At 41.8% G+C, this 26436-nt stretch overlaps 1 protein-coding gene across 4 annotated transcripts in view; it reads right to left on the minus strand.

Moving 5' to 3' along the window:
- The window catches only part of FYB1 (FYN binding protein 1), a 179158-nt gene that overhangs the window by 1382 nt on the left and 151340 nt on the right, over positions 1-26436 (minus strand). For 3 of the 4 annotated variants that reach the window (XM_062211987.1, XM_062211986.1, XM_062211988.1), the window contains exons 11-18: positions 25582-25651; positions 24233-24370; positions 21512-21537; positions 18888-18954; positions 13203-13302; positions 12626-12788; positions 2861-2894; positions 26-57 (exon numbers count right to left, since the gene is read on the minus strand). In XM_062211987.1, coding sequence (XP_062067971.1) covers positions 26-57; positions 2861-2894; positions 12626-12788; positions 13203-13302; positions 18888-18954; positions 21512-21537; positions 24233-24370; positions 25582-25651 — 630 coding nt within the window. The remainder of the gene's footprint in view (positions 1-25; positions 58-2860; positions 2895-12625; positions 12789-13202; positions 13303-18887; positions 18955-21511; positions 21538-24232; positions 24371-25581; positions 25652-26436) is intronic. The other variant, XM_062211989.1, reaches the window with a different exon arrangement.

Here is a 26436-nt window from a genome sequence, read left to right on the forward strand (position 1 = left end):
GTTGTGGGTGCTATGGGAGACTTACCATCAGCAATATCGTCATAGATCTCTCCATCGCTGTAATGTAGAGAAGAATGTGCTTTAAAGAAAATCTTATCTTTAAAGCAACACACAGAAAACAATGCAATTTTATACAACACAATTAAGAGTTTTAAGGGTGAGAAATGACGTGTTAGGCATTTTAAGTGGGGAGAAAGTTCATATGCATCGATGTTTCTTCTTAATCAAATCCTTTGCTTTGTTCTGCAAGCAGAATGACTGAAACATGCTTCAAGAGCACAGATTGTGCCTTACTCATCTTTAGACCCTACCATGGTCCAGCACACAGCTGTGCTCTGTAAGAAATGCCTGCTGAACTGAACGGATTTCATAACAACCATGGCACAATACTCCATTGAGGGCCTTCAAACAAAACTGTAAGGAATCTTTATACCTATTAATATCATATCCATACTTTCACTTGAATTTCAAATGTTGAATGAAATATAATAATATTTGGCCTAGGAAATGGTCGCATAATTTTATATTTTCTAATTATGATTTATAAATGTTAATTATAAAATATATAAATATTACCTACAGAATAATTAGCAGAGAGGATTGTTGTAGAGATTCTTATGTAATGCTAAAGATACTATTTCTGATTGTAGACAGCATCCACCACAATGGTTTTGGCTGCTTTTACACAGTTTAGCTTTTGCCTTGCCCTGAATCTTTGTGAAATATTTTACTCAATAAGCATATCCAGTGCCTCCTGTATGCCAGGAGACATAAATATGAGTAAGGCCCAAGCTGTGATTTTAAGCATTTTATGACCTAAAGGAGTAGTAAAACAGAAAATGTTATAAATAGTAACACGGTCTTGATGGAGGCTGCAGCTCCACAGTTCGGACAGTGAAGTGGCCCTGTCACGCAGACCAGGCTCCCTCTGGGTTCCTGTCCTTTCTCTGTGCTTCTTCGTGGAAGCAGCAGCAGGCCCTTCGAACTGCTGCCAACTATGGCAGATGCTGTGAGCTCCCTATGTCTTCTGTTTGGATTTTCCTCTGAGACTGAGGGAGGGTTTGGCTAACAGAAATCGGATACAAATGCAAAGAGGCCAGATTTTCTTGTCGTTCATTCATTAGACATTTATTAAGTATTCACTTCAAGTATTGTACATGGTGAACCAATAATTACATACACAGTATACTTTCTTTTCTCTTCATCATTTTTGAATAATCACTGATGATATCGTCCTATCAATTTCCTTACATTTTGTATCTTTCATGGAACAAAAACTAGTGAAAAGTCTCATGTCTCCCACCATAATTATTGCTCTGATTATTACTTTGAAAACAAAGGTATTATGATTATTTTTCTTTTGATTTTCTACTCGTTTGCTGACAAAGATCTTAACAGTGCTCCCTGTTTTGACTCATGCCAGGTTGTTCATGAATGAGCAGTTTGTGCATCCTCCTTGATCTTTTCAGTACGCTGAATTCCATAAATCTTTGTGTTGGTACATAGCCTAACATGATAATGGAGTTCATTTCTGGCACTGGGCTCCTTGGAACAGCATCTTGCAATGTTTTGGGGAACTCCAATGGTACACTAGTACCAGACTGTGACAACGTCTTATTCATAAGAATAGAGGCATCATTGATGACTATCTTTGCTCCTGGTATGCTTCCAAAAAGGCAATATAATACTCTACTATGCCTGATGGGAGAGAAGAAAAGCCCTCAATAAGGGGCTAAGCTAGAAACTGTTAACAGGTGATATTAGCACCTACCATGTAGACATTTACTGGTCTCTAATTAATTCAATTAAACTAACTGCATTAGTCAGCAAGTGAAATGAAAGTATTAATTAATGAAAGGGTCAAGGGCTTTGACCTGTCTCGGGTGTTTGCTGAGTAGTGAGCTCAATTAATATAGAAGACTTTGAACTGTAGAATAACAATAATTGTATAATAATAATAATAATTGTATAATAATGGGAAAGGCTTCCTGCTGATTTAAGAGATTTGCACTTAAGGATGGTCTTAATTTTATTATGGATACTACTGTATGGGCATTAGTACAGGATACTGTTTATTTTTATGTAAAAATTTTTTAAAAATTTGTTGAAAAGGTGGGGATGGAAGGAAAGAGGGAAAGAGAGAGAAAAAGAAAGGGAGAGAGAGAGACGGGGGGAGAGAGAGACAGAAGAGATCGAGATCTTCCATCCGTTGGTTCACTCCCTAAATTGCCTCAATGGCTGGAGCTGGGCCAATCTGAAGCCAGGAGGCTTTGAGCTTCTTCCAGGTCTCCCATATGGGTGCAGGAGCCCAAGAACTTGGGCCAGCTTCCACTGCTTTCCCAGGCCATAGTGAAGAGCTGGATAGGAAGTGGAGCAGCCAGGTCTCGAACCAGCGCCCATATGGGATACTGGCACTGCAGGTGGCATCTTTACCAGCTACACCACAGTGCCAGCCCCTCCAGGTGTCACCTTAACCACTTTGCCGAACACCCAGCTCACATACTATTTTACATCAATTGATGATGACTTAGTAGATCACATTACTTAAGTGATATTAGGAATCTACTCCACTTCTAACCTAGCTTCCTGCTAATGCACAACCTGGGAAACATCAGATGATGGCTCAAGTCCTTGAGTCCCTGCCGCCCACGGAAGCCTGGATGGAGTTACCGGCTCCTGGCTTCAGCCTGGACCAACCCTGGCTATTGCAGGCACATGAGGAGTGAATCAGCAGATGGAAGGTCCCACTCCGACTTTCTCTTTCTGATGCTCTGCCTTCTAAATACATAAACATTTTTTTTTTTTTTAAAGAAAAGCACAAAGTTCTTTTTAGAAATGTAACAGAAGAAAATGGGCTTACTTGTCAACCAGGTAACTCCGAAGCACATAACCATCTATGAAAGAATAATGAAATGCATTTTATTAATAATACAGGTTTGAAAGATATTTACTATTTCTCTTAATAAGAAAAGCAAATAATTTTACAATATATGGCATCATCTCCAAGTCTGACTCATTTTTCTTATTTTTGTCCACTTTTCTTGCCTTCCTTTCTCCTTTTCTCCCTAACTTTTCTCTTTGACATGTCTCCTTTTTCCTCCATTTACAAACTTTCCTCCTTTCCCCTTTAAATAAGACAGCAACAACAACGAACAACCTGAATTCTTTTCTCTTAGCTACGGCAGGCTGAAGTTCAGGGGTCCTTCACATTTTAGTCTTATTTCTTTAGTGTGTTACACACATCGCCCAACTGTAGCAAGAAGGAAGTGCAGATTGTAAAAGTAGTTTCTAAGTGAGCATTTTCAATACTGCCAGATCTAAGACTTACCTTTTCCAGTTTTAGTATATCAAGCAGCGTCAGAACTGCAGTCAACTCCACCTCCAGGAGCCAGTGAGCTAACAGCTACTTGGAAGAGAATGCATCCTAAAAAGTCTTAAAAGAGCTCCCTTGGGTTCAGTATGGAAGAGCTTCCACTGCTGTGTTTTTTTTTTTTTTTTTTTCCCATTTGGCAGAGTGACAACATTTACATTGCATCGTTCATAGAACAAACACGCTCTATTATTGGAAGACCAAATACCAGGGATTCAAGTGATGCTTAATTACATAGAAAAAAATCATATTTTTATACTAGAAAGTTGTTTTTTAAAATGAATTTCTTTTTATTTGAAATGAAGATGAGGTGTGGAGAGAGCAAAGGGCAAGAGAGTTCTGCCACTCACTAGTTTGCTCTTCCAAATGACTGCAATAACCTGGGGCTGGACCAGGCTGAAGCTAGGAGCCAGGAACTCTACCCAGTGCTACCATTTGGGTGCAAGGAACTCAAGTACTTGAGCCATCGTCCCCTGCCTCCCAGGAACCTGAGCAGAGAGCTAGATTGGAAGTAGCGCACCCAGGACTGGATTCTGATATGGGATGTAGGCATCCTATGTGGTCATTTCACCTACTGCACCACAACACCCACCCCACTTCCATGTTTTGGTGAATATTCTGTTGTTTTGTTGCTGCTGTTGTCGCTGTTGTTGTGTGTGTGTGTGTGAGAGAGAGAGAAACACAGAAACATCAACAATTTGAATGTTATTCAGGAAAACTGTATCAAGTAGATGGAGAATGGGATAGTACTGTGCTGCTGTATCTCACTTCCCTGACACGATGTGATAATTTGGGGCTCATTAGCTATGAAATCATTGTTTTAGAGCATTTTTGCAAGATTAATGACTTTTAATAGGGCATAGATTTTTTTGCTGTCTGGTATCTTAAAACATCTCTGCTAAAACTTCACTCTATTAAAGCATGACTCATGGCGATGTCAAAACAAGTGACTTGCCCTGAATTTATATATAATCTCTCCATTATGGTTCTTTGAAACAATTTTCTTGCAGGAAGAAAGTGTTCTCTTTACTCACATTACATACATGAGGGGACTTCAAAAAGTAGTGGAAAATGGATTAAGAGATAATGTACATTTTCCACAAACTTTTTGAACACCATTGGTACATTTATCACAGAGAATGGCAATAAAAAATACAAACATAACAAGCAACAAAAAACCCTTGTCACGTTGCACGCGGTGGAGAATGGCTGTTGTGTTTAGTAAAGCTCTGTGATTCTGTGGGCGCCAGTACATCAGGAATTCTCACATAGCACAGGAAATTACCATTTGGAAACCTCACATGCACAGAGCAGAACACAGTGGCTTGAACTGAATGTTTTGAAATCCATGGTGGGGCAGAATTGGTTAGGAAAGCAACACCCCCACCCCATATGTGCTAGTTAATTTCTCTGGTGCAGATGTGTCTCAGGACAAATGACTCACCTTTTAAAATAAAAATATAAAATTACCAAGGACATAAAAATCCTTTAGAGCACAGAAATCATCTTCCTTCCAATATTTTCAAATTTTTTTTTTACTTAGAAAAGACATTATTTCATTATTTTGTGTGTGAGAAAATCCAGATATTAATTTACTCAATCTGGCTTCATATAGTTTATAAACAATAAGATTATATTGTAAAGATTTATCCAGGCAAATGGAACCATGTCCAGTTTCAAGGGGGAAAATGCCTTGAAGCATTTTCATAATAGAGTGAATAAAATAGTAATACATAGCCTGAACATCAATAATTTTCCTAATTTTATAAAAATGCTTTTCTCCTCTGCTCTAAATTGTTATTTCTGAGGCTTCATATAAGAATGACTTTGAACATTCTAAATGTTAAAGATCTTTTTTCAGTGAGCATGTGTGTTTTGAAATTTAAAAACATTTTCTTAAATATAGACAGGATCAGTTGGAATTGGGAAGATCTGAAGCACCTTTAAAGCCCCTCTTTCTTTGATGCCCAAAAGATATGGAGAACGTTTTGCCACAAATAATTCAGCTCCTGTCTCATTCCACACTTTTTGTAGAAAATTTTTCTCTGATGACAGGAGGTGGGAAAACTCACAGCTTATGAGACATTGAATTGTGGAATATGCACAATTATTACCTAGAGATTCTAAACACCGGGGAATGTGCCAGAAGCATTTATTTAAGATCTCAACACCTCCACAGCACCGGCTTCTGCAAGTCAGTGGGCGGGACCTGATCAAAGGTAACAATGTCTGTAAAAGAAGCTCACACTCCACTCTACAATGGTAAGGGGCTGTGGTTCATGCTTGAGCCTCTAATTTCTATCATTAGCAACTATGAGTTGAAGAAGAATGGAGAGCCAAGTCACCATGGTGCTGGGCTGCGTGTATCTTTGATACTACTGAGAAGATAGAGAAACAAGGAAGTAAAGACTGAGTGTGTCCGACGATACACAACAAGCTATCCACAGTACAAAGACTAAGGCTGAGAATGTCTATCTTCTAATCAGCTGAACTATTCAATACACTTCTTCCTGTGAGTGTCCGTAGGTCAGACTGTCACCTGTGTGCCCAACTACACTTTTCAAATGGTTACATTTCATAGAGAGAACCCCACACAAGGTGCTGGGCCTTGCACATGTTGGTGAAACAGCACAGAGAACTTTTTGTTGAAGTTGCACTTAAGCTCAGAGACTAATAAAGCTCAGAGATTGCCAGAACAGTAATGACAATTACAGCAGCAGCAGTAGCATGATGGTGGACTTGGGAGAGGTTGTGATGAGGTGGCTGGCGTGGGCAGTGAGGTGCAGCTGAAGTTAGATGACAACTGAGGTTTTTTTCTTTAAAGATTTATTTATGCCGGCGCTGTGGCACAGTGGGTTAACGCCTTGGCCTGAAGCGCCGGCATCCCATATGGTCCTGGTTCAAGTTCTATATGCTCCACTTCCAATCCAGCTCTCTGCTATGGCCTGGGAAAGCAATAGAAGATGGCCCAGTCCGTGGGCCCCTGCACCTGCATGGGAGACCCGGAAGAAGCTCCTGGCTCCTGGCTCTGGATCATCGCAGCTCTGGCCATTATGGCCAATTGGGGAGTGAACCATCGGATGGAAGACCTCTCTCTCTGCCTCTCCTCTCTCTGTGTAACTCTGACTTTCAAGAGTTACACAGAGAGAGGAGAGGCAGAGAATGAGAGTGAGAGTGAGAGAGAGAGATCTTCCATTTGCTGGTTTACTCCCTAAACAGCTGCAATTGCTGGAGAACTGGGATGATCTGAGCCAGGAGCTTCTTCTGGGTCTCTCACGTGGGTGCAGGGACCCAAAGACCTGAGTCATTTTCTCCTGCTTTCCCAGGCCATAGCAGAGAGCTGGATTGGAAGTGGAGCATATAGAACTTGAACCAGGACCATATGGGATGCTGGCACTACAGGTGGCGGCTTTACCTGCTATGCCATAGCACCGGCCCCCCGAATTGTTTTCACCAGATAATTATGAGCATTCCACGTCAAGCAAAATAACCTTGTGGAATGAAGTGGCATAATTCATTTGCGGAATGACAAGGAAGTAGTTCACATTTCTGGAGTGTCAGTTGCAGAAGCAAACCAGCAGTCAGTGAGGCTGCGGCTAGATCATGAAGGTTTTTTTGTGCTAGGCTAAAACTTTGTGCTTTTAAAACAATAGGCTAGGCCAGCGCCGCGGCTCACTAGGCTAATCCTCTGCCTGTGGCGCCTGCACACCGGGTTCTAGTCCCAGTTGGGGCGCCGGATTCTGTCCCAGTCGCTCCTCTTCCAGGCCAGCTCTCTGCTGTGGCCTGGGAAGGCAGTGGAGGATGGCCCAAGTCCTTGGGCCCTGCACCCGTATGGGAGAACAGGAGAAGCACCTGGCTCCTGGCTTCGGTCAGCGCAGTGCATCCAGCGGCCATTGTGGGGTGAACCAACAGTAAAGGAAGACCTTTCTCTCTCTCTCTCTCTCTCTCTCTCTCTCTCACTGTCCACACTGCCTGTCAAAAACAAAACAAAACAAACAAACAAACAAACAAAAAACAAACCAATAGGCTAAAGATTTTGTGCTTTTTAAACAATACATGGAGGGCCTCCACCTATAGTGCTGGCATCCCCTATAAAGGGCACGAACTGGGTCCCAGCTGCTCTACTTCTGCTCCAGCTCTCTGCTATGACCTGAGATGGCACAAGTTCTTAGACTCCTGCACCCATGTGGGAGACCCAGAGAAAGCTCCTCGCTCCTGGCTTTGGCCTGGCCCAGCCTTGGCCTCTGCGGCAGTGTGGAGTGAGCCAAGGGTTGGAAGAGCTCTCTCTTCTCTCTCTTTCTCTCTGTATCTCGGCCTTTCAAATAAATAAATCTTAAAAAAAATTAAGAAAACAAGGTGTGGATAACAGCGTGGCTTGGGTGAGAGTAAGGGTGAAGGCAGACGTATCATTTGAAAGTCTGTTGCAATTATCTAGCTGAGATGGGGCTAAATCCACTCAATCATCCCCAATCCTGTAGAGGTGTGTGAAACATGGATTCTAAGTTAGGACAATTAAGAATATCAAGTGTCCAGTCTAAGGGGAGTATACGTAGGAGGTTTAGAAAATCAAGGTGAAATCAAGCATATATGAACACTGAATCTTCAAATAATGCTTAATCTGAGAGGCAGTTTCAGATATTCTTGGTGCTCCTCCATGATGCCCTCATTTTGCCATCTGAGCACGTGTTGGTCCACCATCAACAATCAACGACTGCACTTAGGTTAAAGTAGTTTTTACTGATAGCTTCCACTGGCTTCCAGAACTCTCCTGGTGACCTTGCTCAGCATCCTGCTGACGCTCTGCACCTGCCGAGGAATAGCCTTCAGCTCCTGAGGACAGGAGTGGTGCACACATGCCAGAGCTCGTTTTCCATTTGGGAGGGACAACACGGACCCCCAGAGTTCCCCAGCAGGATTAAGCTCTAATTATCTAAGGGATTGTTTTTCTAATGACCAGATATTAGTGCCTGCCTTCCCTCTCTGCTTGCCTACTGATATTTTCCAGAATCACCATTCAAATGGGGAAGCCAAACCAAGACAAAGTCCAGCCCTGCAAACTCTTCACATAAAAAACCAGCAGGTGGGGGCCAGCGCCGTGGCTCACTTAGGTAATCTTCTGCCTGCGGCGCTGGCATCCCATATGGGCGCTGGGTTCTAGTCCTGGTTGCTCTTCTCCTAGTCCCGCTCTCTGCTATGTCCCGGGAAGGCAATGGAGGATGGCCCAAGTGCTTGGGCCCCTGCAACCGCATGGGAGACCAGGAAGAAGTACATGGCTCCTGGCTTCGGATTGGCACAGCGCCAGCCGTGGCGGCCATTTGGGGGGTGAACCAACGGAAGGAAGACCTTTCTCTCTGTCTCTCTCTCTCACTGTCTAACTCTAGCTGTCAAACAAACAAACAAACAAACAAAAAAGCAACCAGCAGCTATGTGGATGGTAACAGCTTCTACCCTATTTGAGATAGACCCCCAAACCACCTAAGGTCTGAAGTCATTATCAGTGAGCCTGGCAGTTGTAAAGTGCATTGGTACTCACCAGAACAAAAGGAAAAAGTTACATGAAAGTTTTAACTATAATCTACCAGAAGTTTATGAAATATTTCCACTTCTCATTTTTAAAATATAAATTCTAAGAGGATGAGAACCCTCCAGTATTCACAAGAGTACTTAGAATTATTGGTTTAAACAGGAAATGATGGTCGGCTCTGATACAATCCCTGACTGCCAAGTATTTCTCCTCATTCCTAAGGTCCACTGATTCCTGGGAATATGGAGGTCTCAGCTGTGAATTTCTCCTGCAGGTGCTGTAGCTATTCCTGCCCATCTGTCTCTATATGCCCTTGTCGATAAGGTCATCGACATTGCTGTCACTCACAGAACGTTCCATTCACCAACAGCATCATTTGCCTGGCGATTGGTAAAAGGCAGAATGTCAGACCTCACCTCAGACCTTTGGATTAGACTCTGCATTTTCAACAGGTCCCCCGTTGGTGTGAATTAAAGGTGGAGGAACATTGCTAAGGACAGGAGTTTTAGGACGCCAACAACGAGACTTTCTTCTACTACAATGAGGACAGGATGGGTCTGAAACCCACATACTGGAGAAGAGCCCACATGACAAATTCTAGGGCAATTCTCTGTTGTGATAAACAAGAAATAATTTGGAAAGTATAGGAAAGAAAAAATCATTTGGACCCCTCATCCTAATCACCCATGGTTAATGGTTTGGCATATTTTCTTTTAGTTTAGGTTTCTTATTTGTATGGGATTTTTTTGACTATTTAATTGCTTTGGTAGCATTGTTAATGGGATAGTTTCCAGTCCACATTTTAAAACTTTTATTTACTGGGGTCAGCACTATGGTATAGCAGGCTAATCCTCCCCCTGTGGTACTGACATCCCATATGAGCACAGGTTTGTGTCCAGGCTAGTCCTCTTCCAATCCAGCTCTCTGCTATGGCCTGAGAAAGCAGTAGAAGATGGCCCAAGTCCTTGGGCCCCTGCACCTGCATGGGAGACCCAGAAGAAGCTCCCGGCTCCTGGCTTCAGGTTGGCCCAGCAGATGGAAGACCTTTCTCTTGGTCTCTCCCTTTCTCTGTCTGTAATTCTACCTCTCAAATAAATAAAGTCTTTTAAAAAGTTTTATTTATTTATAATTATTTGAAAGGCAGAGAAATACAGAGAGAGAGAGATCCTCCAACTGCTGGCTCACTTCCCAAATGCCCATAATAGCTGGGTCTAGACTGAGCTGTCAGGAGCCAGGAACTCAATCTAGGTTTCACACATGAGTGGCAGGGACCCAAGTACAGGTGCTATCACTGTGCCTCCCAGGATGTGCGTTAGCAGGAAGCTGGGTTGGAACTGGAGAGGGGACTCAAGCCCAGGTTCTCAGATACCAGATGTGGGCATCCCAAGTTGTGAATTAATTGCTGTGCCAAACACCCGATCCCCACACAATCTGCATGATTTTTTAAAATAAGAAGTAAATCCTACTTCCTATTCTTCCTACTATTCTATCATGAGATATTCATCACATTATTTTCATAATCATCATTTAAAATATCCAGTGGGTATATTCATAATATCTAATCACTTAAAGTTTTTGAACCTTTTCATTCCGGTCCTCCGCATGACTGCAGGGGCCCAGGCACTAGGGCCACCTTCTGCTGCTTTTTGCAGGCCATTAGGAGGGAGCTGGATGGGAAGTGGAGCAGCTGGGATACAAACCAGTGCCTGCATAGGATGCCTGTGTTGCAGGTGGTGGCTTTACCTGCTACTCCACAACACAGGCCCCTGCTGGCCACTGGTTACAGTAGATCCCTGCAAGTGCTAACCTGGAAGGGGATTTTCCTGGACCTTAGAGCTGTGCCTAACATTATCTCCAGATGTAAATCTTGATATTACACTCTTCCTTCCCTTTACCTTTTGTGGCCACATCCTGTAGTTTCTTATGAAAAGCCAACCACATCTTCTCCATGATAACTTTAGATCCATTTTCCCCTTCCTGGAATTACTGTGTTGTGTTCTGAAAAATCCATTTATATTCCTGTGCTATGTCAGCCTCTTCCCATTAAAATCAAAGCTGAGAGTCCATGTTTCCATGCACATTGATCAAGACGATATGTAGCAGTTATGTGAGCTTTCCAAGGGCAAATCTGGGACTGCATATTTTTAAATTACTTTTCCTTGTACATTATATAAGCTTCCTTTTAAATTTTGATAAAAATAAGGGTAGGCTTTTTGTGCAGTGGTGTTGCTTGGAACAACCGCAACCCACATATCCAGGCTGAATTCTGGGCTCCTGGCGTCAGCCTGGCCCATGACAGCTGTTGCAGGCAATTGGGGAGCGAACCAGCAGATAGGAGAGCTGTCTTTCTGCCTTTCAAATAAAAATGAATATAAATAAATCTTTTAAAATTAAAAAAACTTGACAAAAATATTTTCATCTGGCAGTAGATAGTCAGAGAACAAGGACACTTTTGTATTTATTATAGGTTGTATTAAATACATAAAAATAGGAAGTAAAAACCAGTGAAATTGCAAGGCAGGAAAACTAGGAATTCTAGCTGCAAGATCCTGCATAATTTCAGAACCAGGCCAGAGCAAGAAGCACTCAGTCCTTCACCACGGTAGTTCTCCCTTTAGTACACAAATGAAAGAACAAACTAGAGAAGAAGGGCTCGGATTCCATCTCGTTCCCAGAACTCATCAGTCAGCAAGTCAAGGGTGGGTTTGTGCAACTGCAATTTTAATACACATACAAGCATTTTCTGTTTTAGTTGATTGTTTTCTACAATGTTTATTTATTAGAGAGGGAGAGAGACAGAGACTCCCATCTACCAGTTCACTCCCCAAATCCTCATAACAACCAATGCTGGGCCAGGCAAAAGTGGAAGCCAGAAACTCAATCCAGGTCTACAGAGGTGGTATGGTCCCAACTACCTGAGCCATCATCTGCTGCTTCCCAGGGCGTGCATTTACAGGAAACTGGAATCAGGAGTGGAGCCAGGACTTGAACCAAGGCACTCCAATTAGGGATGTGAGTGTCCCAAGTGGTGGCATAATCGGTAGGTCAAATGCCCGCCCCTACAAGGATTTTCTGATCCTGGTGGTCTGGAAGACCACATTTTGAGAAGAACTAACATGACATTACCTTTGACATCACAGTTTTTGTCACTAGCTGGTAAATGAAAAGAGGTTCAAATAAAATACGTTGATTTCAGCATGCAAAATTTTCAGTTTCTTAATATTTTCTACAACTACTTACAAAATATAGAGCCCAAAGAGTTTGTAAAAGCAAGGTGATCGGGGGTGGTGCTGTGGTGTAGTGGGTAAAGCTACCGCCTACAGTGCCGTCATCCCTTATGGGCACAGGTTCAAGTCCCGGCTGCTCCACTTCCAATCCAGCTCTCTTCTATGGCCTGGGAAAGCAGTGAAATATGGCCCAAGTGCTCGGGCCCCTGCACCCACGTGGGAGACCCGGAGGAAGCTCCTGGCTCCTGGGTTTGGATCGGCACAGCTCCGGGCATTAGGCCATCTGGGGACTGAACCAGTGGATGGAAGACCTCTCTCTCTCTGTCTCTCTCTCTCTCTCTCTCTCCCTCTGCCTCTGCCTCTGCCTCTGCCTCTGCCTCCCTGTAACTCTGCCTTTCAAATAAATAAATAAATCTAAAAAAAAAAGGCAAGGTGATCATGAAAGCCTTGTTTGGTTGTTGCATTCTGCAGTGTTGCATACATGTGGAGTCAGCATGGACTTACATTTTCCTTCTTCATTCCTGCAGAGAACTTTTGTGTCATCTGTGTTTTGCAGAACTTCAAGAGATTCACCAGGTTTTATCTGTAGGTCTCTGGTCCCCCACTTCTTAGAAGTTAAGGAAGGTACAACCTTGGTTGAATATAAGACTCTAATTTCACCATCATACTTAAAAAAAAAAAAGAAAAAACATTAACATGATTGGTTGATACATATTATCATAGTATTTCATTTCTCAATATTTATTTGCTAAAAAAAGTTCAGTGCTTTCAAAAGACAATATAAAATATTAAAGACAATTTTGAGGGAGGAAAGTTGCTCATAACCTCACTAATTTACTTGAACAGCTATCTTTAGTGTTTTTAAGACAAGGTATCATATTTGTAATATTGAACATGGGTGACAGCTTACTTAATTTGTTATAAGAATGAAATTACATCTAAAATGTTTGTGGAAAATAAGGGCACTATGATGGATAACTATAATATTGAGCATTACACTTTTAAGTATTTTGTACTTAAAAATCACTGAACTTTTTTCATTAGCGCTTTGATCCTTGTATGATATTGAAATATGACATACTTTAAATTTTTTCCTGAAGTCTTTTTCTTCCTTTTCCTGCTTTTTTAACTTCTTAGGGTCTTTTTCTTCTGTCTTGGTCTTTCCAATATTCATTCCTTGACTAGAATAACAGAACACACACACAACAATACAATGTTTCAAAAACATAAAAAGAATAAGTAGAGATTTACTTTAAAATACTAAATTCTTTAAATTTGGTTTACAGCTAGTTGTTTTTCTTAGAAACCCAGTACCATTCATTATAATAAATAACATTTCATAACAGAGAAATGATTCTTCAAGAGAATACAGACTATGAATTAAAACGGAAGTGACAGATTGTCAATTTTATTGAACCATATAAAATTGCAGAGTTATAGCTGAACTAAGGATATATGCCAGTGGTTTCCTATGTTTAACCTATTCTTGAGCCCTCTAAATTTTTAAATCTTTTCTGAGAAGGTAAATGACTTGGCAAGTGTCACAGAAAAAGCTCTAAAAAGTCAGTCAGTCAGTCAGTCAGTCTATCATCTATCTTTTTTTTAAAGATTTATTTATTTGAAAGCCAAAGTTAGAGAGAGAGAGAGAATGAGAGAGAAAGAGAGACTGAGACAGAGCGCGAGGTCTTCCATCTTCTGGTTCACTCTCCAAATGGCTGCAATAACCAGGGCTGGGCTGGGCCAAAGCAGGAGTCAGGAGCTTCATCTGGGTCTCCCATGTGGGTGCAGGGGCCCAAGGACTTGGACCATGTGCTGCTTCTTTCCTAGGCACATTAACAGGGAGCAGCCAGGACCCAAACTGGCACTGATATGGGACGCCAGCATTGCAGGCAGTAGCTTGATGTGCTCTATCACAATGCCAGCACCCAAAGTGTATATATACATACATTATATATAATGTATGTATATAATATCAAAAATTTTATATAATATATACAATATATAAAGATTTATTTTTTATTTACTTGCAAGGCAGAGTTACAGAAAGAGGCGGAGAGATGGAGAGAGAGAGAGAACAAGATCTTCTAGCTGCTCATTTACTCTCCAAATGGCCACATCAGCCAGGACTGGGCCAGACCAAAGCCAGAAGCCCGAGTCATCTTCTGGGTCTCCCATGTGGGTGCAGGGGCCCAAGGACTTGGACCATCTTCTGCTTTCCCAGGCATATTAACAGGGAGCTGGATTAGAAGTAGAGCAGCCAGGTCTTGAACCAGCACACATATGTGATGATGGTATCACAGGCAGAAGCTTACCAGTTATTCCACAATCCTGGGCCCAAAAGTATACGATTTTAAAAAATGGACTAAAGGAGGGTGTTTGGTGTAGCAGTTAAAACCCCACTTGGAATGCCCAACGACCATATCAGAGTGCATGAGGTTGAGTCCCACCTCCACTCCATGTTCCGGCTTCATGTATGCATACCCTGGGAAGTGGCAGGTAATGGCTCAACTACTTGGGTCCCTGAAAACCATGTGAGATGCCTGGCTGCAGTTCATACCTCCTGGCTTCAGCCTGGCCCAGCCCAAGCTGTTATAGGCATTTGGGGAATGAACCAGTGGATAGGAGATCTCTCTCTTTCTCTCCTTAGCTCCCTCCCTCTGATAAAATAAACATTTTTTTAAAAAAAGATTTATTTATTTATTTAAAAGGTAGAGTTACAGAGAGGGAGAGAGGGAAGGAAGGAAGGAGGAGGGAGGGGGGAGAGAGAGAGAGAGAGAGAGAGAGAGAGAGGTCTTTCATTCACTGGTTCACTCCCCAAATGGCTGTAATGGCCAGAGCTAGGCCGATCCAAAGCCGGGAGCCAGGAGTTTCTTCCAGGTCCCCCACATCCATGCAGGGGTCCAAGACTTGGGCCATTTTCTACTGGTTTTCCAGGCCATAGCAGAGAGCTGGATTGGAACTGGAGCAGCCAGGACTCGAACTGGCACCCATATGAGATACCAGTACTGCAGGCAGCGGCTTTACCCACTATGCCACAGCAAAATAAACATTCTTTTAAAAACTGATTTTTATGGCTTATGAAGTTTATCTATATGTTGACATTTTTCATATCTACTTAAAAATGGAGCCTGACTAGGAAGCAGGCAATGTCAGTTATTGAAAAAGTTTTAGGTCAAAGTTGAGATTTTGGATACCAGGGCACAGCAGGCTAAGCTTCTGCCTGAGTTGCCATCAGTGTCTTATATGGGCACCAGTTTGAGACTCAGCTGCTCCTCTTCTGATCCAACTCCCTGCTAATGGCCTGGGAAAACAGCAGAAGATGGCCCAAGTGCTTGGACCCCTCTTACCCATCTGGGAGACTGGAAGGATCTCTTGGCTCCTGGCTTTGGATCAGCCCAGTTCTGGCCATTTCAGCCATTTGGGGAGTAAACCAGTAGATGGAAGCTTGCTTTCTCTCTCTCTCGCTCTGTTTAACTCTGTCTTACAAATAAATGAATAAACCTTTAAAAAAATAAGATTTTGAATACCATATGAAGGAGTCAATAATATGCAATCTTTATCTTAATATTGTCTACTCGGCTGCTCCACTTCCAATCCAGCTCTCTGCTGTGGCCCAAGAGGGCAGTAGAAGATGGCCCAGGTCCTTGGGCCCCTGCTCCCATGTGGGAGACCCGGAGGAGGCTCCTGGCTCCTGGCTTTGGATTGGCACAGCTCTGGCTGTTGTGGCCAACTGGGGAATGGACCATTGGATAGAAGACCTCACGCTCTCTGCCTCTCCTCTCTCTGTATAACTCTTTCAAATAAATAAATAAATCTTAAAAAAAAACAGATCCAAAAACCCTAGACCTAGGTATAGAAATCCAGTGTATGTCATACGGATGAACCTAAGGTAGTGATTCCCTACCCTGGCAGCACACGGGATCACCTCGGGAGCTTGGAAACACATCAGCAGCCCTGCTCCATTCCTAGACATTGGGATTTCATTTGGATTCATTAATTTTAAATATTAACCTAACTAATCTGAATGGGGTCTAAGTACTAACATACTTACCTTAAAGATTTATTTATTTATTTATTTGAAAGGCAGGGCTACAGAGAGGTAGAGAGAGAGAGAAGGAGAGTGAGCGAGCAAGTGCACATGTGCGCGAGAGGTCTTCCATTTGCTGTTTTACCCCCCAAATGACTGCAATGGCTGGTGCTGCACCTATCTGAAGCCAGAAGCCAGGAGCTTCCTTCAGGTCTCCCACTCGGGTGCAGGGGCCCAAGCACTTGGGCCCTCTTCTACTGCTTTCCCAGGCCATAGCAGAGAGCTGGATCAGAAGTGGAGCAGCTGGGACTAGAACCGGCAGCCATACGGGATGCCGGCACTGCAGGTGGCGGCTTTACCCATTACATCACAGCACTGGCCCCAACATACCTATTTTAAAAGCTCCCCTTGTGATGCTTATTTGTAACAAGAGTTGAGAACCATTTGCTGGAGTTAAAGAAAGGAATTGTGAAAGAGAATATTGGTGAATAATGAAACACGTTAGATACTGACATTAATTTTTATTCAGATTAGCTAAAATAAAGTTTGGTTTATAACTGATTTATTCTAAGTGTTTGACCTTCATTTTTGAACGCTGGTACTAAATTGGCTCCTTGCAGAAAGCATTAGCACAACAGCCTGGTTTAGCTTCTGCATCTGCACCCGGCATCTTCTGTCTTAATGGTAGCCTGGGCATTCATAGAGCTGCTGGCCCAAATGAGCAATCAGGGGTTATCAGAGTGCAAGAGCATATGAAGTTAAAGGTGCACCAAGGCTATCTTCTAAAATGATTCATTTAAAAATTGAACACTATGTTAAAGAACCTAAGATTGTTTAAACTCTGTAAATAAGCAACGGGTAGTAACAGTCCATATCAAATGAAGTTTAATCAGCTGGGGTTTGTTTTGCTTGAAGGAAGGAGCCAGCAGGTGACTCTGGCTTCCTAGAGAGCTAGCTGATGGCGCGTGGTGGCATTGGCACGGTGATATGAAACAGAGACGCGTGTTCAAAAGGAGCAGGGGTGGAAGGGAGCTCCCAGTGGGGAGGAAGGCTAAACTTGGACGTGCTCCTGAGGATGAGCTGTTGGCTCGGTGCAGAGCTGAGAAGCAGCCCCGGCCTCCTTTCATCTCGCTTGTTTGTTTAGCCTGTAGAACTTGATCTTCATACATGAATGAGGCGTGGTTTCCTTCAGGTTCTTTGATCTTGATACTGCATTGAGTTCGGTAAAATTAGCTGAACAAGGTTGGTAGAAAACAAATACAAAGAGCTCACTCTGCGTTTTTACCGGTTCACCTCACTTTTTGGATTCCATTCACGTCAGTTTCATCCTTTAGCTGACTGTTTATTCATCCCTCTTTGGTCTTGAAAGAGTTGGAGAAGAGAAGCTCCTGCTTCTATCTGCAGAATCTATCACATCACCTCACAAATTTATTTCACAATGAAAAAGTATTCTACCACATTATTTGCTACTTCAAAAGAATTTTCGAAAGTTTCTCCTCTTATATTAACTGACCTTAATGGATTTTTAGTACACTTCTAGCCTAAAATTAAATTGAAACCTTAGATACATTGAAGAATGTTGACTTTTTTTTGGTTGTTGTTTAAAAATTTATTTATTTGAAAGCCAGAGTGACAAAGAGACATACAATTGTGTAAAGGACAGAAGTGGCTTGAAAAAGAAAAGCGAGGCCTGAATGTGAACTAAAAAAATCCATCCCAGGCAAGACTGGCTCGGGAAAAGTAAGCATGAAGGGAGGTGGAGAAGCAGTGAGACCACCTGTGATCAGATCTCAAATATATTTTCCCAGTGAATGAATGCAGACAGCAGTGAGTCCCAGCTTTGCTGCCAATCAGGGACAAGGACTAGGACTGGGAGACCAGGGGTGGGACTGGGGAGGGATGGTAGTGGGTAGGGCATAGGGGGATTATGGTTCTTCCTTCACAAACTCAGCAGAGAGGTAAGCAATGGGATCAGAAAGAAAAGGAACTGGGACCAGTGCTGTGGCATTGTGCGTAAAGCCACAGCCTGCAACACCGGCATCCCATATGGGCTCCAGTTCCGATTCAGCTCCCTGCTGGTGTCCCTGGGAAAGCAGTGGAAGATGGCCCAAGTCCCTGGGCCCCTGCATACACACAGGAGATCCAGATGAAACTCCTGGCTTCTGCCTGGCCAAGCTCCAGCCATTGTGGCCATTTCAGAGTAAACCAGCAGATGGAAGATCTTTCTCTCTATTTGTCTCTCCCTTGCTCTCTGTAATCCTTTCAAGTAAAAACAAACAAACAACAAATAAATCTTAAAAAAGAAAGAAAAAGAGCTTTAGGGAAGAGGGCAAAGCAAATACCATTACACACAGTAGGCAGATATTTGATCACATTTTAAAATTTATATATTTTCATTTTTATTTCGGAGAGAGAGGGAGATTTTCCACCTGCTGCTTCACTCTCCAAATGCCTGCAATAGCCAGGGCTGAGTCAGGAGCCCAGAACTCCACCCAGGTCTTCTAAGTAGGTGGCAGGGAGCCAAGCACTTGTGTCATTATCTGTTGCCTCCCACAATGCGTACTGGCAGGAAGATGGGTAGGAAGCAGAGGAAGCATTCGCTCTAGCATGGAACGGGGCACTGCGGTACCACATGCCTGCCCTCTTCACCTCCCACTCCCCACTGAGTTTTTACTCCAATAGAATTTCCTTGAACAACATCTTTTTATCACTTCACTGGAACAAAAACATTTTAATTACCTCAACTCTGCTGATGGCGCTGGGAAATCTGAAGCATCCACATCATCATAAACTTCATCTCCGATCTCTAACAGAAGAGAGGAAGGGGTTGGAGGAAGACGTTTGTAATTCTGAGCTGATGCAGTCAGTGATTTGATAACATAAGAGTACATCAAGGGAAGTAAGAGGCAATTTTCTGGTGTCTGTGTACATTTCTCCGGGAAGTACTGTCTGTTCCTGAAGGGGAGGAATTCTTATCTCTCCGGATGTCTGTGTACCACGTGACCATGATTCTAACTGTCATTACAGGGGGGAAACATGGAAGAGTCTTTATGACCATCTGAAGATTCCAAGTGTGAGTCACAAACTTCGGACAAGCTAATCAATATGACGGACCATTGGCAGTAAGAAGAGGAGACTGACATCAAAATTCCTGGGGCACTTGGGGTGCTGTGCTAAGATATTTCCTCATGGCTACATCCATGTTCTTGTCTCTCTCTCACTTTTCTCCCTCCACCCATCCTTCCACGGGCCTTTCTTTTCTCCTTCCTCCCCTCCCTCCCTTCCATCTTTCTTTTCTTTCTATTTTACTTACTGATGTGTTCTTTCTTAACCTTTACCTTATAGGGATCATAGGAGTGGCGCCATCTTCAAATAGAAGGGTTATTTCTATTAATAAAGACTTTGACGAGAGCAGGTATTGGGAAATTTTATTGGCAGAAAAAGCTGCCATGATCTTCACTTGTTCAATGGCTTTTCCAATATGAATATATTTTGTCTTCCTTTTAGATTTTATGTTAATAAAATCAGGAAAAACGCTGCTGCTTTGCATCTACTAAGTGGCTCGATAGCATATGAAGCCAAACGATGAGTATTGCAAACATTTTAAGAAATTACTGTCATAGCAAGTTTGTGTTCTCTGACAGTGGCAAGGAATTGATTACCTTTAAAAATTTCTCTATCATCTCTAGTGCTCTTTCTCTATTTCTCTCTCTTTCTTTGTATTCCGGTTAATTAAGTCATAGGATAAAATTTTCTCAACTACATGAAAAATCCATAATAAATATGACAGATTATTGGTTTCCAGAATGGTAAAAATTACTATTTCATACACATGTAATATTTAAAACAATCTATTTACTTATTTGAAAGGCAGCGTTAGAGAGAGAGAGAGAGAGAGAGAGAGAGAAACACAGAAGAGACAGAGAGAGAAATCTACTGGTTCACTCCCCCAGATGGCTGCAACAGCCAGGGCTGGTTCAGGCCAAAGCCAGGAGCTTCATCCGGGTCTCCCACATGGATTCAGGGGCCCAGGGACTTGGGCCATCTTCTGCTGCTTTCCCAGGTACATTAGCAGGAAACTGGATGGGAAATGGAGCAGCCAGGACTTGAACTGGTGTCCACATGGGATACTGGCTTTGCAGGCAGCACTTAACCTGCTGAACCACAACACCAGTCCCCACATGCACTTTCAAAAACAACAAAAAATAGGGGCTGGCACTGTGATGCAGTAGGTTAAGCCACAGCCTGCAGTACTGGCATTCCATATAGGTACCAGTTCAAATCCTAGCTGCTCCATTTCCTATCCAGCTCCCTGCTAATGCACCTGGGAAAGCAGCAGAAGATGGCCCAAGTCCCTGGGCTCCTGAATCCATGTGGGAGACCCGGATGAAGCTCCTGGCTCCTGGCTTCAGCCTGGTCCAGCCCTGGTCATTGCAACCATTTGGAGAGTGAAGCAGCAGGTAGAAGATCTTTGTCTCTCTGTCTCTCCTTCTCTCTCTGTATCTCTCTGTAACTCAACCTTTCAAATAAATAAATAAATAAATAAATAAATCTTAAAGCAAAACAGCAGAGTCTTTAAAACAACAATAACACATAAAGCTAAAAACATTTTTTACTTGATCACATTTGTTCCTCTTTATACCTAAATGTTGTAAATACTTCTTGAATATGATAGATTAGGACACAAGTGTGTCATCAAGTACTGACCAGTTTGAATTAGCTCCTTATGTATTTTCAATCTGATAACTGAAAAGAAGGCTCTAAAGTGAGATAATGTATCTGGAAGGACAGATTATCTCTATCTCTACGGCTTGCTCTTCTAATGTACCAAGATAAGTAAACCTTTCGGAAGTCTCTGAGTATACTTGTGAGATAACATTTTATTTTACTCAATGTCAATTTTAGCAAATCTTTTAAAGATCCGTATCATTAGGGGTTTAAAAAAATAAACTGACATTGCACAAAGAAGAAACTGCTATGTTTGAAAATTTCCAAATGTGATATAAATTGCAAATTTAAAAAGAAATTAGATTTAGGATGACTTTGTGGCATATAGTCTGCTTATCTTTAGATATCTTTATGAAGGGAGGGGAGACATATAGGATGTTGCTGTCCATCCCTTCCTGCTTATCCCTAACACCATAGCAGCTCCTGCAAGAACTATTTAAAAGCCATCAATATTTTCATTTTCTTCATTCTTCTATTTCACTGTTGAGCAACTGTGGCCACCCGAGGTGAAGTTATTTGTTCAAGGCTTCAAAATTTATTATTTAATGGAGACACTGTGATTACATCCAATGCTTTGCACTATTCCAACTCCAAGAAATAATGATATAAACTAACATTTAGTTTTTGCTACTTACCCAATTGTTTAGGAGGAGAAGGGAAACTAGAAGGCAAATGAGAAAACAATTAGACTGATATGAACATGGAGAGGGACTCCCTTACAGAGGAGAGGCATCAACAGCCCAGAGGCTTGTGGTGGTTAATCATTCCTTTCTTATCCCCCATTTCTCCTTGAAGCCAGACTTTCTGTCTATCCAGTTTGGAATTTAGGGAGACTTTTTTTGAGCTCCAGTGTTGGCCAAAGAAGTCAAGAATTAAAACACCAGTTGGTTTATTTTACTCCAGCCACTGGATAAATGTTTTCAGATTTGTTCTATGAAGTTTAGACATATTATCATACCAGAATAAATTAAATATATTCAATATTTTGCTGTGATATGGCATATAAAGCTTTGGTCCAAAACTATCTGGATTAAAGAACATGAAAACAGAGTCAAAATCAACATAGGTCATGGGAGTAAGAACATGTTTCCACAACAGGTACACATGTACCCCTACCTCCATAGGAGAATGGTGAATAAGAGAGAAATACTCACTTAAACTAGACAGTGAGAGCTTATTAATAGATGTGATCCAAAACTGGGATTAGGTGGCATTTAGTTGCAACAGAAAAAGACCTTTTCTTCTATTACTTTTTGAATTAAGGCTTCTGTGCGCATATGCCCCCCCCACACACACACACACACATACCCACACAGATGAAAGAATGGTGCACAAGACAGGAAAGGCTGGTTAAAGTAAAGGGTTACAGATCTTTAATTCAAATGATCCAAAATCAGAATTGAGAGGTGTTTCATTTAAGCAAAAAAAAAAAAAAAAAGTTTTGTTTCTAAGTAAGGATTACATTTGAATAATGCTGCTCTGAAAATTTCTGTTTATGCTTTGTTCAGATTTCAAGTGTACCATTTTTTGACTGTTTTGGTGTTTCACGAAAGTATGTAAAAGCAGGAATTCTGTACAGAATTAACATCTTAGGAAGACTTTAGTTAAATATGGTGAGTACATTAGGTACACATAAAAACAGAAGACTTCCCTGTTCCAGGTAACATAATTAAGACTCTTTCAATTCATATATGTATATGGAATTTATATTAAGGAGTTTGGAGTTAGAAAGAGAAAATGTATGCTTTAGTTTTTATTTAGATAATCTTTGGAATAAATTTTAATATAGAAGAAGTATAATTCAAATATAATTAATACATCACTATTGTCTAACAGAGTCACAAGGACTTGAAAATGCTGAATTTAGAAAAATGAAGTTCCTATTTGTGGAGCCAGTGTTGCAGTGTAGTGGGTTAAACCACCTCCTGCAACACTAGTATCCCATATGGGAGTGGTGTTTCAAGATCTGGATGCTCTGCTTCCCATCCATCTTCCTGCTAATGTGCTGGAGGGACAGTGGATGATGGCTCAAGTACTTAGGTCCCTGCTGTCCACCTGGGAGACCCAGGTGGAGTTCCATGCTTCTGGCTACAACCTGGCCACCCTGGGCCTAGCCCTGGTCATTGTGACCATTTGGAGGGTGAACCAGTAGATTCGAGCAAGATCTCTCTCTATCTCTCCCTCTCCCTATCTCTCTCATTCTGCCTTTTAAAAAGATAAATAAATCGTTAAACAATAAGTCTATATTGTATCCTATTGTATTCTAGAAAACTGATTTTAAAGAGAATGCATATTTCAAAGAGTAATCAATGTAAAGTTCTATATATTAAATGCAGCACTGGAATTGTAAGCTTTAGATGTGAAAGTCCAACTAAATTGAGTGTATGATTGTTTTGCATATGAGTGTGTGTGTGTGCACATCTATGTGTGTGTATTTTGGGACAAAGAAAAATAAGTCTTTGAACTATATAATGATTTTTGAATCCTTGATTTAATATAATGAATACTTGATTTTATGTAATGTTTGAGTTTAAGAATGACACCAGGGGCTGGCGCTGTGGTGCAGCAGGTTAAAGCCCTGGCCTGAAGTGCTGGCATCCCATATGGGCACCAGTTCGAGTCCTGGCTGCTTCTCGTCCAATCTAGCTCTCTACTACGGCCTGGGATAACAGTAGAAGATGGTCCAAGTCCTTGGGCCCCTGCACCCATGTGGGAGACCTGGAAGAAGCTCCTGGCTCCTGGCTTCGGATCAGCACACCTCCAGCCGTTGTGGCCATCTGGGGAGTGAACCAGCGAATGGAAGACCTCTCTCTCTGTCTCTACCTCTCTCTGTAACTCTGTCTTTCAAATAAATAAAATAAATCTTTTAAAAAAAAAGGGGGGGGGGCTGGTGCTGTGGCTCACTAGGTTAATCCTCCACCTGAAGTGCCGGCATCCCATATGGATGCCAGGTTCTAGTCCTGGTTGCTCCTCTTCCAGTCCAGCTCTCTGCTGTGGCCCAGGAGGGCAGTGGAGGACGGCCCAAGTGCTTGGGCCCTGCACCCGCTTGAGAGACTAGGAAGAAGCACCTGGCTCCTGGCTTTGGATCGGCACAGCGCTGACCATAGTGGCCATTTTGGGGAGTGAACCAATGGATGGAAGACCTTTCTGTCTCTCTTTCTCACTGTCTATAACTTTACCTGTCACATAAAAAAAAAAATGACACCATAAGTGAGGCTAACATGATTAATAGAAAATAATATTAAGATGGTTTAAGCCTATCAAGATTGGATTATCATGAGAGAATATTAGTAGCATTTGATTGAAATAACATTAGTGTAGTTATTGTGTGCTGGGTTTGGTTGGTCGACTCTTACGATGAACCTTCATTAGTTTCTGACTCAGAGACTTTAGGTTTCTCTCGTAAACTTTTCTTTTTGTCATCTTTTCCCTTTAACATCTTCAAAATGCCCCAGGGCCACATGTTACTCTTCTCTTCAACCTGTAGCATAGAGCTTTGGAGCATGCAGGCATTGATCAGAATGCAATAATCAGTGGGATGTGAAGACATTATGTGGAGATTCAGACTTTTTATAGTTATTGTTCATTATGATTACTGATCACACAGGCAACAACAAACTCACTGTTTACCAGTAAGATGGCACTACTAAGTTTATAGATCATGAAGTTTGAATACTGTTCCTACCAGATTAATCAATTTTCTTTCTCTTTAGATAGATTTCTCTTGATTCTTAAAATATGAAACTGTCAGGATTAAATTTTGAACATCAATTTAGCTTTACTTATGATTAAACTTATGTAAATGTGATCTTAAATTTTTAAAGGTGCCCTTTCAAAATAGAAATTTATTTTATTAATAACCTAAAATATTATTTTATAAATTATTATTATTACAAATATAAAGATATTTATTCTGAAGCTAAATGATCAAGTATACAACACTAGTTCAGGCACAAATAGCATCTGGTGTCAATTTAGTTGGGATGCCTATAATTATGTTATTGTACAGGATAGCTAGTAAACTTTCCAGATGTTATAAAAGTAAATTATTGGAGCTGGTGCTATGGCTTAGTGGGTTAAGCTGCCATCTCCAGTGCTGGCATACCATATGGGTACTGGTTCGAGTCCCAGCTGCTCCACTTCTGATCCAGCTCTCTGCTATGGCCTGGGAAAGCAGAAGATGGCCCAATTACTTGGGCTCCTGCACTCATGTGGGAGACCTGGAAGAAGCTCCAGGCTCCTGGCTTCGGATCGTTACAGCTCTGGCCAATGTGGCCATTTGGGGAGTGAACCAGTGGATGGAAGACCTCTATGCTTCTGCCTCAACCTCTCTGTAACTCTGCCTTTCAAATAAATAAATGAATCTTTTAAAAAATAAAAAGCTAACATTTATAAAAAAACTAAATTATTAATTGCTATGTAAAAGACTGGAAAAGTTTTGAAAAAATACCTACCACACCAGTAATTTATCCCCTTTTCATTTCACTTCTATGGCCATAGTTGCTGAGGCTTTTCCAGACAAGCTACCATTTCATTTGAAGTGTGGTACAATTATACTTCCTGGTTTACTGTTTCTGTTAATTAAACACTCAAGTCATTTTGGTAATCTAATGATGTTTTCCACTTTTTATCTTAATTGGAACTCAAAATAAAATTTCAGTGTGGATAATATTTTTCCAAAAGGCAATTCACTGATTATTCTTACCCCTCGCCAGCATCCTCCTCTTCTATCCCATCATAAATGTCGTCGTCATCGGGAGGTGGTGGGAACATCCCTTCATTTAGAGCAGAAAGAAAGTCTTTTATTAATTCTTGTAACCTGGTTATGTAAAGGCCCCTCGGATTCGGATAACAAATCCTTATTATTTACCTACAGCGGTATTCCTCTTCACAATAACCATTTAAGTTTAAAAACTGTTTATTTTCCCACTCTCACATAGATAGTAAATTAGTTGCTCTGTTTGTCATTTTAAAAGAAATTCGTAGGGCTGAGTTGTATAAATGAAGAATGGTAAGAGGTACTCCAAATTTGAGATGACAGGGATGGGGAAGAATAAATATGAAAAAAGCAAAATTGAATCTGAGACATATACGTACTGTGGAAAAAGATATGTGAAGAAGTGATAAGAAAAATTCAGTTAACAGGCCGGCGCCGCGGCTCACTAGGCTAATCCTCTGCCTTGCGGCGCCGGCACACCGGGTTCTAGTCCCGGTCGGGGCACCGATCCTATCCCGGTTGCCCCTCTTCCAGGCCAGCTCTCTGCTGTGGCCAGGGAGTGCAGTGGAGGATGGCCCAAGCCCTTGGGCCCTGCACCCCATGGGAGACCAGGATAAGCACCTGGCTCCTGCCATCGGATCAGCGCGGTGCGCCGGCCGCAGCACGCTACCGCGGCGGCCATTGGAGGGTGAACCAACGGCAAAAGGAAGACCTTTCTCTCTGTCTCTCACTGTCCACTCTGCCTGTCAAAAATAAAAAAAAAAAAAAAAAAAAAAAAAAAAGAAAAATTCAGTTAACAGTGAGAGCTATTCAGAAAAACGTATTGATCAAGATATAAGTAAA

This window comes from Lepus europaeus, chromosome 15 (assembly GCF_033115175.1).
Source record: "Lepus europaeus isolate LE1 chromosome 15, mLepTim1.pri, whole genome shotgun sequence".
NCBI classification, from domain to species: Eukaryota; Metazoa; Chordata; class Mammalia; order Lagomorpha; family Leporidae; genus Lepus; species Lepus europaeus.